The sequence below is a fragment of the Lepidochelys kempii genome, chromosome 6 (genome assembly GCF_965140265.1).
Source record: "Lepidochelys kempii isolate rLepKem1 chromosome 6, rLepKem1.hap2, whole genome shotgun sequence".
NCBI classification, from domain to species: domain Eukaryota; kingdom Metazoa; phylum Chordata; order Testudines; family Cheloniidae; genus Lepidochelys; species Lepidochelys kempii.
Window position 1 is genome coordinate 96,157,335 of NC_133261.1, and position 15,832 is coordinate 96,173,166.

General features: G+C 44.4%; 1 protein-coding gene across 1 annotated transcript in view; it reads left to right on the forward strand.

Annotated features, from left to right (window-relative positions):
* TSHR (thyroid stimulating hormone receptor) overlaps nucleotides 1–15,832 on the forward strand; it is a 211,864-nt gene that overhangs the window by 151,629 nt on the left and 44,403 nt on the right. The window contains exons 7-8 of the mRNA XM_073349347.1: nucleotides 1,401–1,478; nucleotides 15,146–15,214. Of these exons, the coding sequence (XP_073205448.1) occupies nucleotides 1,401–1,478; nucleotides 15,146–15,214 (147 nt within the window). The remainder of the gene's footprint in view (nucleotides 1–1,400; nucleotides 1,479–15,145; nucleotides 15,215–15,832) is intronic.

Consider the following 15,832-nt stretch of genomic DNA (forward strand, 5'->3'; position numbering starts at 1 on the left):
TTATAATGAGAAAGAGGGGTAATCACTTTGGGGGCTGAGATCAGGCATGGAAAATTTCAGCCCCAAAATATTGTGTGAGAAAATGGAAAAAGTTTGGAGTGAAGGTGGTAGTGATAAAAGTTGAATTTTAGCATCTTGTATCATGTATTTATACCTCAAGGGGTAATGAAACAACTCCTGCCACATACAGCGGAATGGACTATACCAGGGTTTCTCAGCCTATGGGGAATTACTCTCAAGTAGGCCATGAGGAGGTGTCCATTGGAGCACACCATCCACTAGCTGAAGAAAATCAAAACCTGCAGAATCTTGCGGTAGCTAGAACCCAGTGGGAGCTATGGAAGAGTAGGGAAGGAACAATTAGCTCCCTTACTCCTCCCCATCATATCACCACCCGGCTCGATCCTGCCTTCAAACCCAATCATGGTGAAACTATACCCTTTCCCTCATCCTTCCTCCCCTCCCTGCCCCAATAGCACTTAGCTCTGAGACAGGAGAGCTGTGGAGATGGTAGTTGCAAAGGATTTGGGGATGTGATGGACTGTGGGACAATTATCGGGCCATTAAGTTGAGATGTGCCATTGGGCTAGATGACCCACTAGAGGTCCTTTCCAGCTGCTAGGATTCTGTGCATTTCAGGGTTAACTGTTCATCCTTTCCTTTGTACTAGGTGTAGTTCAGACGCATAGGAAGACAGTTTTTATCTTGAACAGCTTAGTCTATTTGTGATCTTTTCTTTCATAGTATTCTTCACAAAAACTAGAATCTTATCTTTAACTTTACTTGGGATAAATTAGTTAACATTGTGGTGATTGTTGTTATTTACTTATCTGCTAATTCCCTAACTTGTGAAAGGAGCAACCTGGCTGTGCTATTATTCAAAAGAACCACACAGGCTGGGCACACATTAGCCAATAATAGCGGCAAAGAGTCCTGTAGCACCTTATAGACTAACAGAAGTATTGGAGCATAAGCTTTCGTGGGTAAATACCCACTTCCTCAGCATCCGCCGAAGTGGGTATTCACCCACGAAAGCTTATGCTCCAATACGTCTGTTAGTCTATAAGGTGCCACAGGCCTCTTTGCCGCTTTTACAGATCCAGACTAACATGGCTACCCCTCTGATACTATTAGCTAATAATGTAAACCCCATCTATTTTATACAAGCAATTAATGGTACTGGTATTCTGGATACCTACACTTCTTAGGTAGCTGAAGCATTTTAGTCTTCCAGCACATTTGGAACATATAACTTGTTGAACTATACCCTTTATTATGTATTTTTTGCATTTTATTGTGCTGTATATCAGAGAATCATTAACAATGGAAGATTCAAACTAGGTCTGTTCTGTTATGCAGATGTTTTATTGCAAAGTGAAGCCTTTTGTCTCCTTTTGCAGTGAAATTGCAGATAATCCTTACATGACTTCAGTGCCTGCAAATGCGTTCCATGGGCTGTGTAATGAATCCCTTACACTGTAAGTCCTACCAGTTTAACTCACATGACTGTTATATTCCCTGTGTCTCTGAAGCAAATCACTGTGACTTGTGAAATAACAATTCAGCCCTAATCTATAGTGGTTTGTAAAAGAAAAACACCAGAGACAAATGTTATTCATAGTCTCATTTACATAGTTTTCTTCTTTGCCACAGTGACTTGGATCATGTCAATTTTTAAATTGACACTGCCAAAGTATTTTAATAGCAGAAATAACAAGAAGAAAGTGATTAAACAGACAGTGGGCAATAGGCAATTATGCAAGGTCTGAGCTGTAGAAAGGAGCACAGAGGGAAAGGGTTTGCAGTACTACTTCGGTAAAGCTGCAACACAGGTATAGTCAAGGGTGTGTAACACACTTGAAGCTAGGGGTATGATTCCCAGCTAGTGCACACATATTTGCGTTAGCTGTCATGGAGCTAGCATGCTAAAAACAGTGTAGCGCGGGGTAGCACAGGCAGCTGCAAACAGTGGCACTAGCTAGATATGTCAAGTACAAACCTGCCTGAACACCTGGGGTATGTACTCAGCAAGGCTAGCCCATCCACTGCTTGCTGCTGTCCATGCTAGCCTGGCTACACTACTATTTTTAGTGTGCTAGCTTGATGAGAGCCAATGCAAGTACAGTAACTCCTCACTTAATGTTTAGTTATGTTCCTGAAAAATGCAACTTTAAGCGAAATGATGTTAAGCGAATCCAATTTCCCCATAAGAATTAATGTAAATAGGGGGGGTTAGGTTCCAGGGAAATTTTTTTCACCAGACAAAAAGCTATATATATATATATATTTATACATACACACAGAATATAAGTTTTAAACAAGTAATTTAATACTGTACACAGCAATGATGATTGTGAAGCTTGGTTGAGGTGATGAAGTTAGAGGGTGGAAGAGGATGGGATATTTCCCAGGGAATGCCTTACTGCTAAATGATGAACTAGCATTCGGCTGAGCCCTCAAGGGTTAATGCATTGTTGTTAATGTAGCCTCACTCTCTACAAGGCAACACAAATGGAGGAAGGGGAGACAGCATGGCAGACAGAGACAGAGACACACACCCTGTGTGTGGGAGAGAGAGAGAGAGAGAGATGTGCATTGCCCCTTTAAGTATGCTGACCTGACTCTAAGTACATTACATTGCCTTTAAAAAGATCAGGAAGTTGAGACAGCAGCTGCGGTCTCTCCCGTCTTTCTGTCCTGAGCCCTGTCGTGTCTCCACCCTGCTCTATATGGAGAAAGGGTAAGTGGGTGCAAGAGTAGGGGGGAGGACATGAAACAATGGGTGTTACCATACAGACTGTAACAAGAGTGATCAGGAAAGGTGAGCTATTACCAGCAGGAGGATGGGTGGGTGGGTGGAGGGGAACCTTTTGTAGTGATAATCAAGGTTGGCCATTTCCAGCATTTGACAAGAACGTGTGAGGAACAGTAGGGGGGGAAATGAACAAGGAAGTTTTTTTGTTGAAGAATTGCCAGTTTTAGGTCTGTAATCGAGTGACAGACTCCAACGAGAGACTGCTGAATTGGAATTAATTTGCAAACTGGATACAATTAACTTAGGCTTGAATAAAGACTGGGAGTGGATGTGTCATTACACAAAGTAAAACTATTTCCCCATGTTTATTCCTCCCCCCTCTCCCCCCCCACTGTTCCTCACACATTCTTGTCAACTGCTGGAAATGGCCCACCTTGATTATTACTACTAAAGGTTCCCTCCCACCCCCCCCCGACCCCCGCTCGCCTGCTGATAATAGCTCACCTTTCCTGATCACTCTTGTTACAGTCTGTATGGTAACACCCATTGTTTCATGTTCTCTGTGTATATAAAATCTCCCCACTGTATTTTCCACTGTATGCATCCAATGAAGTGAGCTGTAGCTCATGAAAGTTTATGCTCAAATAAATTTGTTAGTCTCTAAGGTGCCACCAGTCCTCCTTTTCTTTTTGCGGATACAGACTAACACGGCTGCTACTCTGAAACCTAGTACACTTTGCTATAACATAGGTTGAACTCAGCTGTCCCTGTCACACACCATGAGTACAATTAGTTTGAAAACTGGTTGATAGGAGTCCTGGACAGGAGTCTGGAATGAGCCATATTTGGGTGTCAAATATGGTTCATTGTTGTGGTACAGATGCAGTCTGAGCCACAGAGAAGAGCACAGGGTGTTCTTCTTCAAGTAGTTGAAGCTGTGTATTCTACTTAGGTGTGTGCCTATCCAGCCCATCAGAGCCAGAGAATTTGCCTAGCAGTACCCATGGGGGGTGCGGGGTGCTCATGCCTCATGGCCATAGCCCCTCCCCTGGCTATATGAGGCAGCGACTTCCCATCATGCCTCAGTTCCTTCTTACCACCCTTGGCTGGAGTTGGAGCTCTATGTAGTTTTCAACCTCACAATCATCTATTCAGCTACTTTTTTTCAAGGTGTATATAGTTCATTGGTTCACAAAATGGACTTAAGTGATGAGGGCTCTTTTTCTGAAGCAGCATCTACTTAAACAGGCCATGCAGCCTACTCAGGCACCGAGGCCCTCGTCAGATCAGAGGTCACCCTTGGGTTCAGAGAGTGCTGCCACTTTGCGTTTTGGAGCTAGCACCTTTCAAAAGAGTTGAAGGAGTCGTTGAGGAAAAGGTCCCATAAGACCAACCAAGGCCACTCCAGGTCCTGTGAGGATTTGTCTTCCTCCTCCAGAAGGAGAGTGCATCGGCCCAGGATGAAAGCCAGTATGCAGGACGGAGCAGGTCCCGTCATATGCTCCCCAGCACCGCACAGGGAGATCAGAGATCCTGTGCTGTTGACCCCTGTTCCAGCCCTAGGGCATCCATTGTGTCCAGTACTGACAAGAGCGATGCTACCTCCTCTGCCTTTCTGTCCCAACCTCTTCCTTGGTCGAGGACTTTGCTGTGTCTTTGTTCTTTATAGCCCTGTTGAACCTGAACTGAACCTATGGGTCTGTCAGTGCTGCACCCCAATGTTTCCTTTCCAGACTCAGTAGAAATGGGGCTGGTACTGGACTTGGCACAAGGTACCTCCTTGGCACCAGGAACTTCTTTGATGCCCCCCACAGCTGACACCACTCTCTGCTTCAGCACCATAGGATCATCTGTAGCTCATGTTTGGGCAGCCTTTTCTTTCCCCAAGACTGCGGGACTACCCCAGAAAGGGGCATAGATCCCATAGGAGGAAGTAGTTGGGTTCAAGGTATGGACAGTCCACACACCTTCCCTGGTATCCCCCAAGCACCCATTTTGACTCCTTGGTCCAGAGCAGTGTTCTAGTCATCACTCCCCACTCCTCCCCCCAGCCCCTCCGTTTGGGGATAGGCTGGCTCACTTTCACAGTTTTGGGGCTCGATCACCACCACCAGCTGGGTCCTAAGCACTGGCAGACTGGGCTATGCCATCCAGTTCTTCTCCATACCTACTTCCAGCCTCCCCTCAGAGTTCCTCTTTGGGGATCCCTCTCCCAATATACTGCTCCTTGAGCAGGTTTGCTCTCTGCTCACATTGAGAGCAGTGGAGGAGGTTCCACCAGATCACTGGCATCAGGGTTTCTATTCCATGGACCTCTTGGTGGCAGTGCTACTCATGCTCCCATTCTGCCCAGACTTGATCTCACAAGACCATGGTCTGTTATTTCTCCCAAACCTTGCCTTCATGAATCTGACTGTATGGATGCTGTGTGGCTGAACCCCAAAGAACAGGCCTGCTTGGATCAGATTCAACAAGTCTTGCTGAGTAGTAGAAAGCCCTCCACTAGGACTACCTACGTGGCCAAGTGGAAATATTTCACTTGTTGGGCCTCCGAACAGAATCTGTCTCCATTCCAATCTTCTCTGTAGTCTATCTTGGACTACCTACTCTACTTAAAGCAGCAAGGTCTGGCTCTCTCTTCTGTTAAGGTTCATTTGGCATCCATCTCAGTCTTCCACCTCCAGTGAATGGCAGATTGGTGTTCTCTCATTAAATGGCGGTCTGGAAAAGGGCTGGAAAGACTTTATCCTCTGGTTGGTGAGCCGCCTCCCCTCCCCCATGGGACTTAAACCTGGTCCTGTCAAAGCTCATGGGGCTCCCCTTCAAGTCGTTAGCATCGTGCTCTCTACTGCTTCGCACCTGGAAGGTCGCTTTCCTGGTGGCTATCACCTCAGCCTGATGGGTCTCTGAGATCAAAGCCCTTATGTTGGAACCTCCTTACACAAAGTTCTTCAAGGACAGGGTTCAACTGCACCCCCATGCAGCCTTTCTACCAAAGGTGGTGTCACAATTCCGTACCAACCATTTTTCCATTCCACAATTCCACAACTAGGTCATTTTTTTACCTGTCTTCTTCCCAAAACCTCACAAGTCTGCTGTGGAACGTCAGCTTCATACATTGGACCTTAAGCGTGCTCTGACCTGTTATATTAAAAGGGCTAAGCCCTTCCACAAATCCATGCAACTCTTTGTAGCAATAGTGGAAAGGATGAGAGGGTACCTGTGTCATCCCAAAGAATCTTACCCTGGATAACGACCTGCATTCGGGCTTGCTACAAGCAGGTAAATGTCCTGCCTCTGGCCATTGTGACCGCTCATTCCACAAGAGCCCAGGCTTCATCAGCAGTGTTCCTCGCACAAATACCAATCCAGGACATCTGCAGAGGTGCAACCTGGTTATTGGTTCATACCTTCGCATCCCACTATGTCATCACCCAACAGGCCAAAGACAATGTCATTTTCGGGAGAGCAGTGTTACAGTCAGCACGTTCATGAACTCTGAGCCCACCTCCTTGGGGTACTGCTTATGGGTCATCTAGGATGGAATGGACATGAGCAAGCACTTGAAGAAGAAATAATGGTTATTAATCTTTTGTAACCGTTGTTCTTCGAGATGTGTTGCTCATGTCCATTTTATGACCCACCCTCCTACCCCTCTGTCGGAGCTACCGACAAGAAGGACCTGAGAGGGTGCAGGGCGGACTGCGGCTCTTATACTGGTGCATGTGTGCACGACTCCAGAAGGTGCTAGAGCCGGCCCTATGGATACCACTAAAGTAAAAACATCCGGCAACAGTGCATGCAGCACACACACACACCTAACATGGTATGGATATGAGCAACACATCTTGAAGAACAACAGTTACAAAAGGTTAGCAACCTTTTTTTCTCAACTTTTGCAGCCTCAACAAATATGTCAGGTACATGAGGTTCTAAACGGTCTCTCTGTTGACTATTTCCCCCACATTTTTTTCTCTGAATGGCTGGTTTACTGCCTTGGACATTCAGAACACCTACTTTCATGCAGCAATTTTGCCGAGCCCCTAAAAATTCCTTTGATTCAACATATCAGAGCACCATTTCCAGTGTGGGATGCTTCCTTTTGGCCTCTCTTCTACCTCTTGGGTTTTCACCAAATGCATGGCTGTCATCATGGCATATCTCAGGAAGAAAGGGATCCACATCTTCCTGTATCTGGATGACTGGTTACTGAGGGGCACATCCAGGGATGAAGTCCTTTCTCATGTCAACACCACACTGTTCTTGCTCATTATCTGGGTGTCATCCTAAACACATGGAAGTCAACTTTGGTTCCCACTCAGAAAATATAGTTAATTGGGGCCCTAATAGATTCTGTGAGTTTGAGAGCATTTCTGCCAACTGACTGTTTTCAGGCAACTCATCACCTCTGTCTCAGTCTGCAGTCTCAGCCTTCTGTGATGTCCATGAAGTCTGCTTGCATGCAGGTGATCCAGTTCAAAAAGGCTGCATCTTCGCCCCTCCAAATGTGGCTCAGGGCAGTTTACCATCCAACTCTTCACTCCTTGGTCATATTGGTCCACCTTCCTCCACTGGTCCTGGACTTCTTACAGTGGTGGATGCGTCTTGAGAATGTTTGTCAGGGCATTCCTTTCGTCAGGCCCTTCCTAAGCAGGACTTTTGTCACCGACACCTCCTTATTGGGATTGGGAGGACCTTTGGGGTTGCTGAAAGTCCAAAGTCTGAGGTCGGAGCTGGAGTCTTCTCTGCATATCAACATGTTGGAGCTACAGACCCTTTACAATGTATGTCACACCTTTTGGATCCATGTCAGGGACTCAGTGGTTCACAGATTTACTGACAATACCACTGTGATGTATTATGTGAACAAGTAAGGAGGAGCACACTCATAGGCACTGACTTTTGTTTTTGCCAGTGGGTGCTTTTGAAGAGGTGTGTGTGTTTGGGGGCTGGGAGCAGGATGGGGCACTCTGCCAGTTTTGGAGGGAGGCTATTTTCAGCATATTTATATACTTCTTTCATATTCTAGTTATTGAATGTGTCTAGCATTGGTATCTTTACTATGTTAATGATTAAATTGTTATGAACTACATAATTACATTATCGTGAATTACAGTATGTTAAAATCATTGCAATCAGTTACAAGCTGTCTTCCCTAATGTCCTAATTTAAAAACATTATGTCTTACTGTAGCTTTCTGGATGAAACTGTCAGCAATCTTATCTACATCTAGTTCCCTAGTATAGTCTTGATGCATGTTAAGAACAGCTACATTATACAGTTGTGTGTTCCATTGATGACAGGAGATAATTTTTAAGTCTTCTGAATCTGGAGAATGAGTTCAGGATGATATAGGCACAGTGGGAAGGATTCTTATAAATTTGCAGTACTCTGGAAACATAGTGCTTCCGGAGTACTGCAAATGACTCTGAGATCTCTTTCTTGATGGGTAACAGCTAATTTGGACCCTATCATTTTGTATGGCTAATTATATTTTGCCATGTGCATTACTTTGCATTTAACATTGAATTTCATCTGACATTTTGTTGCCAAGTCTCGCCCAGTTTTGTGAGATCCCTTTGTAACTCTTTGCAATCTGCTTTGGATTTAACTATTTTGAGTAATTTTGTATCATCTGCAAATTTTGCCACCTCAGTGTTTATCCCTTTTTGCAAATCATTTATGAATATGTTGAACAGCACTGGTCCTAGTATAAGCCCCTGGGGGACACCACCAAACTGAAAAAGGACCATTTATTCCTACCCTTTGTTTTCTATCTTTTAACTGGACTGCCTGGCAATGCTTTCAGGATCATCTAACGATCCTTAATTTAAGGACAAGCCTTTTGTTATCTTAATCACCCTGCCTCTGTTTATAAACAAACTCCCTGCCCCAAGGGCAGAAGTTGTTAGCAACATAGAACTCATCAAATTTTACACTCAAGCTCTGGCTCATGGGTGCTGAGTACCCACTATTTTTTTCCTCTGGGTGTTTGAGCCCCAGAGTACTCATGGAGTCGGCACCTATGAGCACACTCCAGGATGCTCTCCCAAGATGCAATCAGGTTGTGACTGGTTTGCATCAAGGAGAGTATCACTGTGAAAGCCAACCACTTGCCCCTGTTTCAGAATCACCTCATGAACCATTTGAGCAGGAATTTTTTGTTGAGTCATGAGTGGTCTCTAAAGACAAGTATTCTCTGGACTATCTTTGCAACCTGCGGCATTCTGATGATCAACCTCTTCACCATGAAGGACAACAGGAAATGTTACCTGTTTTGCTCTTGAAGGGGCCTCAGTTCAGGCTCCCTGTCTGATGCCTTCCATCTCAGCTGACAAGTTGCTCTCTTTTATGCCTTTCTCCTGATCCCAGTCATCCTACAGGTAATCCTCAAGCTGAATGCAGATTGGGTCAACCTCATCCTCATTGCCCTGGTGTGGCCAAGGCAGTACCAGCTCTCCAATCTTCTTTGGCTATCAGTTCAGCTGCCCCTACTGCTTCCTCTCCATTCCCACCTACTCACTCAGAATCATGGCCACATCAACTTGGGGACGGAACATCGCTCAGTGATTTTCTGGTCATCAGAGCAGCCACTCAACAAATCCTAAACTTTTTCCTCAGAGCCACACAACATGCTAAATAGGCCCTGGAACAAGAATCCTGCAACTTAATGCCAAAGGACTCTAATGGGCAAAATGCGAGTACCTTGGAAATCTGCTGAAGACTCACAACATCAATATCCTCATGTTGCAAGAGACCCATGTTAATAACAACCAACAGACTAGGCACTACTGTATCTATGGCTATAACCTAATGACTAGTCACTATCATCCAAAATATGGCTTGGCAATATACATCAAAGACACCATCACAGATTTTAATGTTATTCCACCAGCCGAAGTGGAGACCACATTTACCACAACTCTCAAAGTAGAGGAGCTCTAAATTATCAATGTCTGTAAAGACCACAGCATAAGATGGCTAAAACCAATGTTATCCAGCACCCGTATTCCATACATCTATGCAGACAATTTTAATAGTCACCACGCTATGTGGGGCTATAAAACAAATGAAACTGACGGCAAACATCTCATGGACTGGATATCTGCACAAGATTTACAATTAATCTACAAATTTAAACAACTATCAACATTCCATTCAAGCCACTGGCAATGTGGGTATAAAAAAGACCTAACATTTGAGTCTAAAGACAAAAGTGGAAACACTCTCATTGCATCACATGAAGTACTACCGGCATTTCCAAACAGCCAACACAGGCCCATAATGATCTACATAGGCATTGAAATTCCTGTGTTTTTTCCGAAACAGGTACCACAATGGAACTTTTCTAAAGCTGACTGTCATGCCTACAAACACACTATTGAGAAAACTGTCACAAGGTTCCAGTGAGAGCGGAATTCTGTCAACAGTTCATAGGGCTCATAAAAGTAGTAGGAAAGAAGAACATTCCCCAAGACTTTCAGAAAAAGCAGACTCCCCGCTGGGTGTGAGAGACACGGGAGTTGCTCAGGCAATACAACCGGAGCTCTCACACCTCAAAAGCCCTGCTACCCTCCCGTGATACAGCAAGATGCCAGCGCTGGCTTGACTGTATGCAAAAACTTGATTTTACACATTCAAGCCATCAAGTCTGGACACTACTGCAATGCCTTGGGGCCACTAATCCCACAGAGTATCAGCCACCAAAAATCTGGCTAAACTCAATAGCCTCAAAGCTGGTGGAGAATACAAAAGGACCACTCAATAAACACACATGAAGAGAAGTGTATCAACAACTCTACCGGACACTTGCATCAGTCCCCCGAGGAGAACCTGCCACTGTCAACATTGAGGAAGTAAAAGAAGGACTTGCCACGATGAAAAAAGGGAAGTCTGCAGGCCCTGACAGTATTCTGCCAGAATTCCCTCCACTATCTTGGTCCCAAAGGACTCCAATGGCTAGCAACATTGTACTCCTGTACCGTAAGACAGTACAGATCCCTGAAATATGGTGTGAGGAATGATAATTGCCATTCCAAAGCCTGGGAAGCCCCCTGATGAAGCGGAAAGCTGTAGGCCGATTTCTCTACTATGCACAACCTATAAACTTCTTGAACGTATCATCCTCAAAAGAATACACACTTTTACTGAGCCAATTATCCATGTTGAACAGGCAGGCTTCCAGGTAAAAACGTAGTTGTTGCAACCAAGTTCTGGCACTCACAAGTCACACTGAGGCTGGCTACCAGAAAAAACTAAAGACTGGTGCAGTGTTTGTTGACCTATTGTCTGTGTATGACACTGTATGGATTAAGGGTCTGAAACTGCTGAACCTTGCAAAAATTATACCTTGCTACCAAACACTTCGTCTGCTGTGGACCATTCTGAGTAACAGATGCCTACAGATGTACCAGGGTAATAAGATCAGTTCACCCCGTACCATAAACAATGGGCTACCACAAGGCTCTGTACTTCCGCCAACCCTTTTTAATATTTATATAAGTGACATGCCTCCAACTAAATCACGAAAATTTGGATATGCAGATGATCTTGCCATGACAATCCAAACACCAAACCTCCATGACACTGAGAAAGCATTAACTGAAGACCTCCAAATTATGGAACAATATTTCCAGAAAATGGAGGCTCAAACCAAACCCTAGAAAAACAATCATAAGTGCATTTCATCTTGATACTAGGAGTGCCAAAAACACACTGAAAATAGCTTTTTTTGGTAAAAATGTGCTACATGATTTCACCCCAACTTACCTTGGAGTGAAATTCTGCCACACCCTCACCTTCCATGAGCACTTTGAGATAAAAACGAGAGCCAACATAATTCAGAAACTAGGAGGTACAACCTGGGGTGCATCAGCATCAGTGTTGCGAACATCTGCAATGGCACTTGTATATTTGGTACCTGAGTATTGTGCACTGGTATGGAGCAGATCCAGCCACACATGACTTGTGACAACCAGCTGAATACAGTGATGTGGTGCATCACTGGAACCCTTTAGTTGACTCCAACACCATGGCTGCCTGTTCTGTCTAATATTGCTCCCCTGCCAATATGCTGAACTTCTGCGATACTCCATGAAGCGCAGCGAATCCAGGAAAACAGATAGTTTCCTATCCACCGAGACCTCATCAACCCCAACATCTTAAGTCCCTCAAGCCTTTCTGGGAACATTTGCTTAGCCTCATGCAATCAGGTAATGATCAGAAGGAGGTTTGGAAAGCAGATTGGGATAAACAAGACTTAAAATATAAACACCTTGTGCTGAATCCCATGCAGAAGGTTCCTGGTTTCGACCTTCCATGGACATCTTGGTCAACTCTGAATCGAATTCAAACCAACCATGGTAGCTGTGGACAATTCACAAATGGAAAATCAAGGACTCCCCAGCATGTGAGAGTGGCTTCCCACGACAGACCATCAAACATATCACCTACTGCCCAAATTATAAATATGAAGGAGACATCACTGCAATAAATTCTGCCACTCCTGATGTAGCCATCTGGTTTGATCAACTTCAGGAGAAATTGTAGCTGCTGCTCTACACCAGCCATATGAAAGAAGAAGAATGCTGCACCGTGCACCCCACACTCAGCTCCCTGTATCTCACAGCATGGCTGCTGCATGGCTGAATAAGGAGGAAGAGCCGAACGGTGGCTGTTCAGCAGGTTCAACTGAACAGTAGAAAGCTTTCTGCCTTGAAGGCCTATTCGGCAAAATGGAAATGGTTTTCTGTGTGTTCATTGGCCTGCAGAATTCAACCAATGCTGGCTTCCTGCTGCACCTTTAGTCATCAGGAGTTGAATTTAGTTCATGAAAATGCATTTCGCAGTGATATCAGCATTTCATTCCCCTATTCAGAGTTGAGCAGTCTTCTCCAATCCTTTGGTATCAAGATTCTTAAAAGGACTTCTTCATTTACACCCTCTGGTCTGAGAGCTAGTTCCTCTGTGGACTTTAACATGGTACTAGTGATATTGATGGGACCTCTGTTCGAGCCCCTATCATCTTGTCCCTTTCCGCTCTTGTGTCAGAAAACTGTGGTCCTGATAGCGATAACATCTGCAAGGAGAGTGATTAAGTTGCAGGCTCTGATGGCAGGGCCTCCTTATACACAGTTCTCCAAAGACAAGGTGAATTTATGGCCACACCCAAAATTTACAGTGGTTTCTCTGTTTCATTTGAACCAGGTGGTATACTTACCTTTATTCTTTCCTAAGCTGCATTAATCTCTGGAGGAATAGTATCTCAATACATTAGAAGTCAGCTGATGTATAGTCTTCTATTTGGACAGGATAAACTATTTTGTGCTTCACCTTGACTGTTTGCGTCATATGCAGATCGTATAAAGGGTCACGTGGTTTCTTCACAGATGATCTTTAGATAGATAACATCCTGTATCAAGACTGCATATGAAATAGCTTTGGCTACGCCCCCTCAGCGGGTTGGAGCTCATTCAACAAGAGCACAAGCAACATCAGTAGCATTCCTCAGTGATGTTTCCATATTGAACATTTTCAGGGTTGCCACGTGGTCTTGCATACATACATTTATGAACCATTATGCTGTTACTGCATCTTCCAGGACAGATACAACCTTGGGAAGGGTGATGCTGCAATCCTTGTTTAAACAGACTCAGAGTCCCGCTTCCTGGGTGGGATACTCCCTTGTGAGTCACCTAAGTGGAGTGTTAGGGGGCTTATTCCTTCACCCACTTACTTCCCTGGTCCTTCTCGCATGAACAGAGAGCAACAATACCCGAAGTCCAAAGGTGCAAACAATTCGATGTTTATTGGGGTGAACTTCCAGCAAGCATGATTCCAGTTTCCTTCCTTAGTATCCTCCTTCCCAGCTCTGACACCACAGAGCCTTACACCTGTGTCCCTGTTCCCATTCCTACCCTTAGCCAAACATGATTCCAACTTCCTTACTCCCATTCCCTGTTCCCATTTCCCCCTTTAGCAAAACATGATTCCAATTTTCTTACCCCCATTCCCTGTTCCCATCTCCCTTACTCACATGCCCATGCCCATGCCCACACCCACCCCCTTCCTCATTGACTACAGATTATATAGTTAAAGTTGAGTTCTGCTTAGCTATACCTTAACCAATCATTTTCCTGAAATTTAACTCACCAATCCTAACATATTGTAACATGATTGTGTAACCAATTATATCCCACCACCTTAATTAGTTTACACCCAGCAAAATTAATTATACAGCAGACAGGAACAATCACAGAACCAGACAGAGATTATACAGACAAACAATAGCAAAGTGGGAACTACAATGACAAGACAACACAGAAGTGAGGATTTCACATCCCAGCTATTGATAAGTGAGTTCTTGCCAGACAGGATGCTATCAAACTAAGTTTCCTTTTACATTTTCTAGGCACTTCCCTTTCTCTGGAGGTGATAGGAATACAATCCTGTCCTGATAGTGCCTAACAGCCCAATAGCACCTTATTTCAATGTGACTAGTTTGGAATGTGAGGATGTGACCGGTCGCTTCCTAGCTTATGGCTGCCTCTGCTGCTTAGCCAAAGGCCTTAGCCTAAGAACAAGACCTCAATCTGTCACAGTAAGAGAAGGCCCTTACACCGGCAGACAGTGATTTCTTTCTTTTATACCTCTAGAACTAGCCAAGCGATAAGAATACACCTAAATTCTTAAAGTACAGGCCTTTGCAGACAGGCCTGAATATCTATATTCTAACATGGAGTACATAGCTGCATCCACGCGAAGAAGAAGAAACGGTTACTTACTGTAACTGTGGTTCTTCGAGATATGATGCAGACATGTGTTCCATGACCCACCCTCTGTTCTCTCTGCATCAGAGTTTCATCTCTGGGCATTTGGTGTGAAGAAACTGAGAGTGGTTGGGGTGGCGCCACTTCATAAAGCCAAGGGAGGTGCTATCGCCATGAGGCACAGTGCCATCCCCCTACGAGTACTACTAGGCAAATTCTCCCACTCCAGTGAGCTCTGTGCACATGCACCTAAGTGGAATACACATCTGCATCACATCTTGAAGAACTACAGTTACAGTAAGTTATTGTTTCAACTGGGAAACTATGGGAGCTCATTTAATGTTTCTGGGCAGGTCTGAGCTGGGTAATAGAACTACCTTGTCTTTCTTGGGAAGAAAGTAAAAGTTAGTACAAGTTGCAAGTGCTGCCTGGCATTCTTCTGCGCTCAGTAGTCAAGAATGCTGCTCAGCATCCATTAGCCCTTATATTATATTATACTTCCAAGAGATTAAAATTAGTCCATCTGATATGCTGCTGGCCAGGGAAAGATAAAGCCTAATTCTCCAGGAGTCTAGCCAGTACTGCATTGTAAAAATGGATAATTTCATTTATTTGTTTGCAGCAAACTCTACAATAATGGCTTCACTAGGGTCCAAGGCCACGCTTTCAACGGGACGAAGCTGGATGCTGTGTAAGTAGTACCTCTGAAACATTTTTCTGCCTAGGCACATGACCGGAGGCTAAAATTCTCAGCATGGATTCAGCCTCTCTCTCTCTCTGGCTTTGCTGGACAGCTTGGGAGATTGAGATATATAAAAGAAGATTTTAAAAACACCCCTCACCCAGGAAATTATTGTATGGGAAACTAAAAATTGTGCCTGAGAAAATGCCAAAATTGGACAAAGTGAGAGACAACACATCATCAGGAAATGGAGGGAGGAGTTGCACGTTGGAGGCTCCAGAATAAAATAACATGTGTTTCTTTCTGTAACAAATGTGTCCAAAAAATAAAAAGTCAGGATTAGGAAACAGCTGATACTGACTGGCACCCTTCCAGACCCCCTGTGCAGCTGCAAATGTTATAGGATATGTCTCCATAGGCAATACTTATATGGGCTGTTTGGAATATGCTTATGCATCCTGACACTTAGCATTCAAAGAAAAGCATAAAAGGATTTGGTGGTTTACAGGGATTGGGAATGAGGTAGAAATTTTTATTATGTCTACCAGGGGCGCTACTGATCCCTAGAACAAGTGGTTAATCTCAGCTCAGTTTCCATCTCTCCTAGCACAGCATATTAGGGGAAAG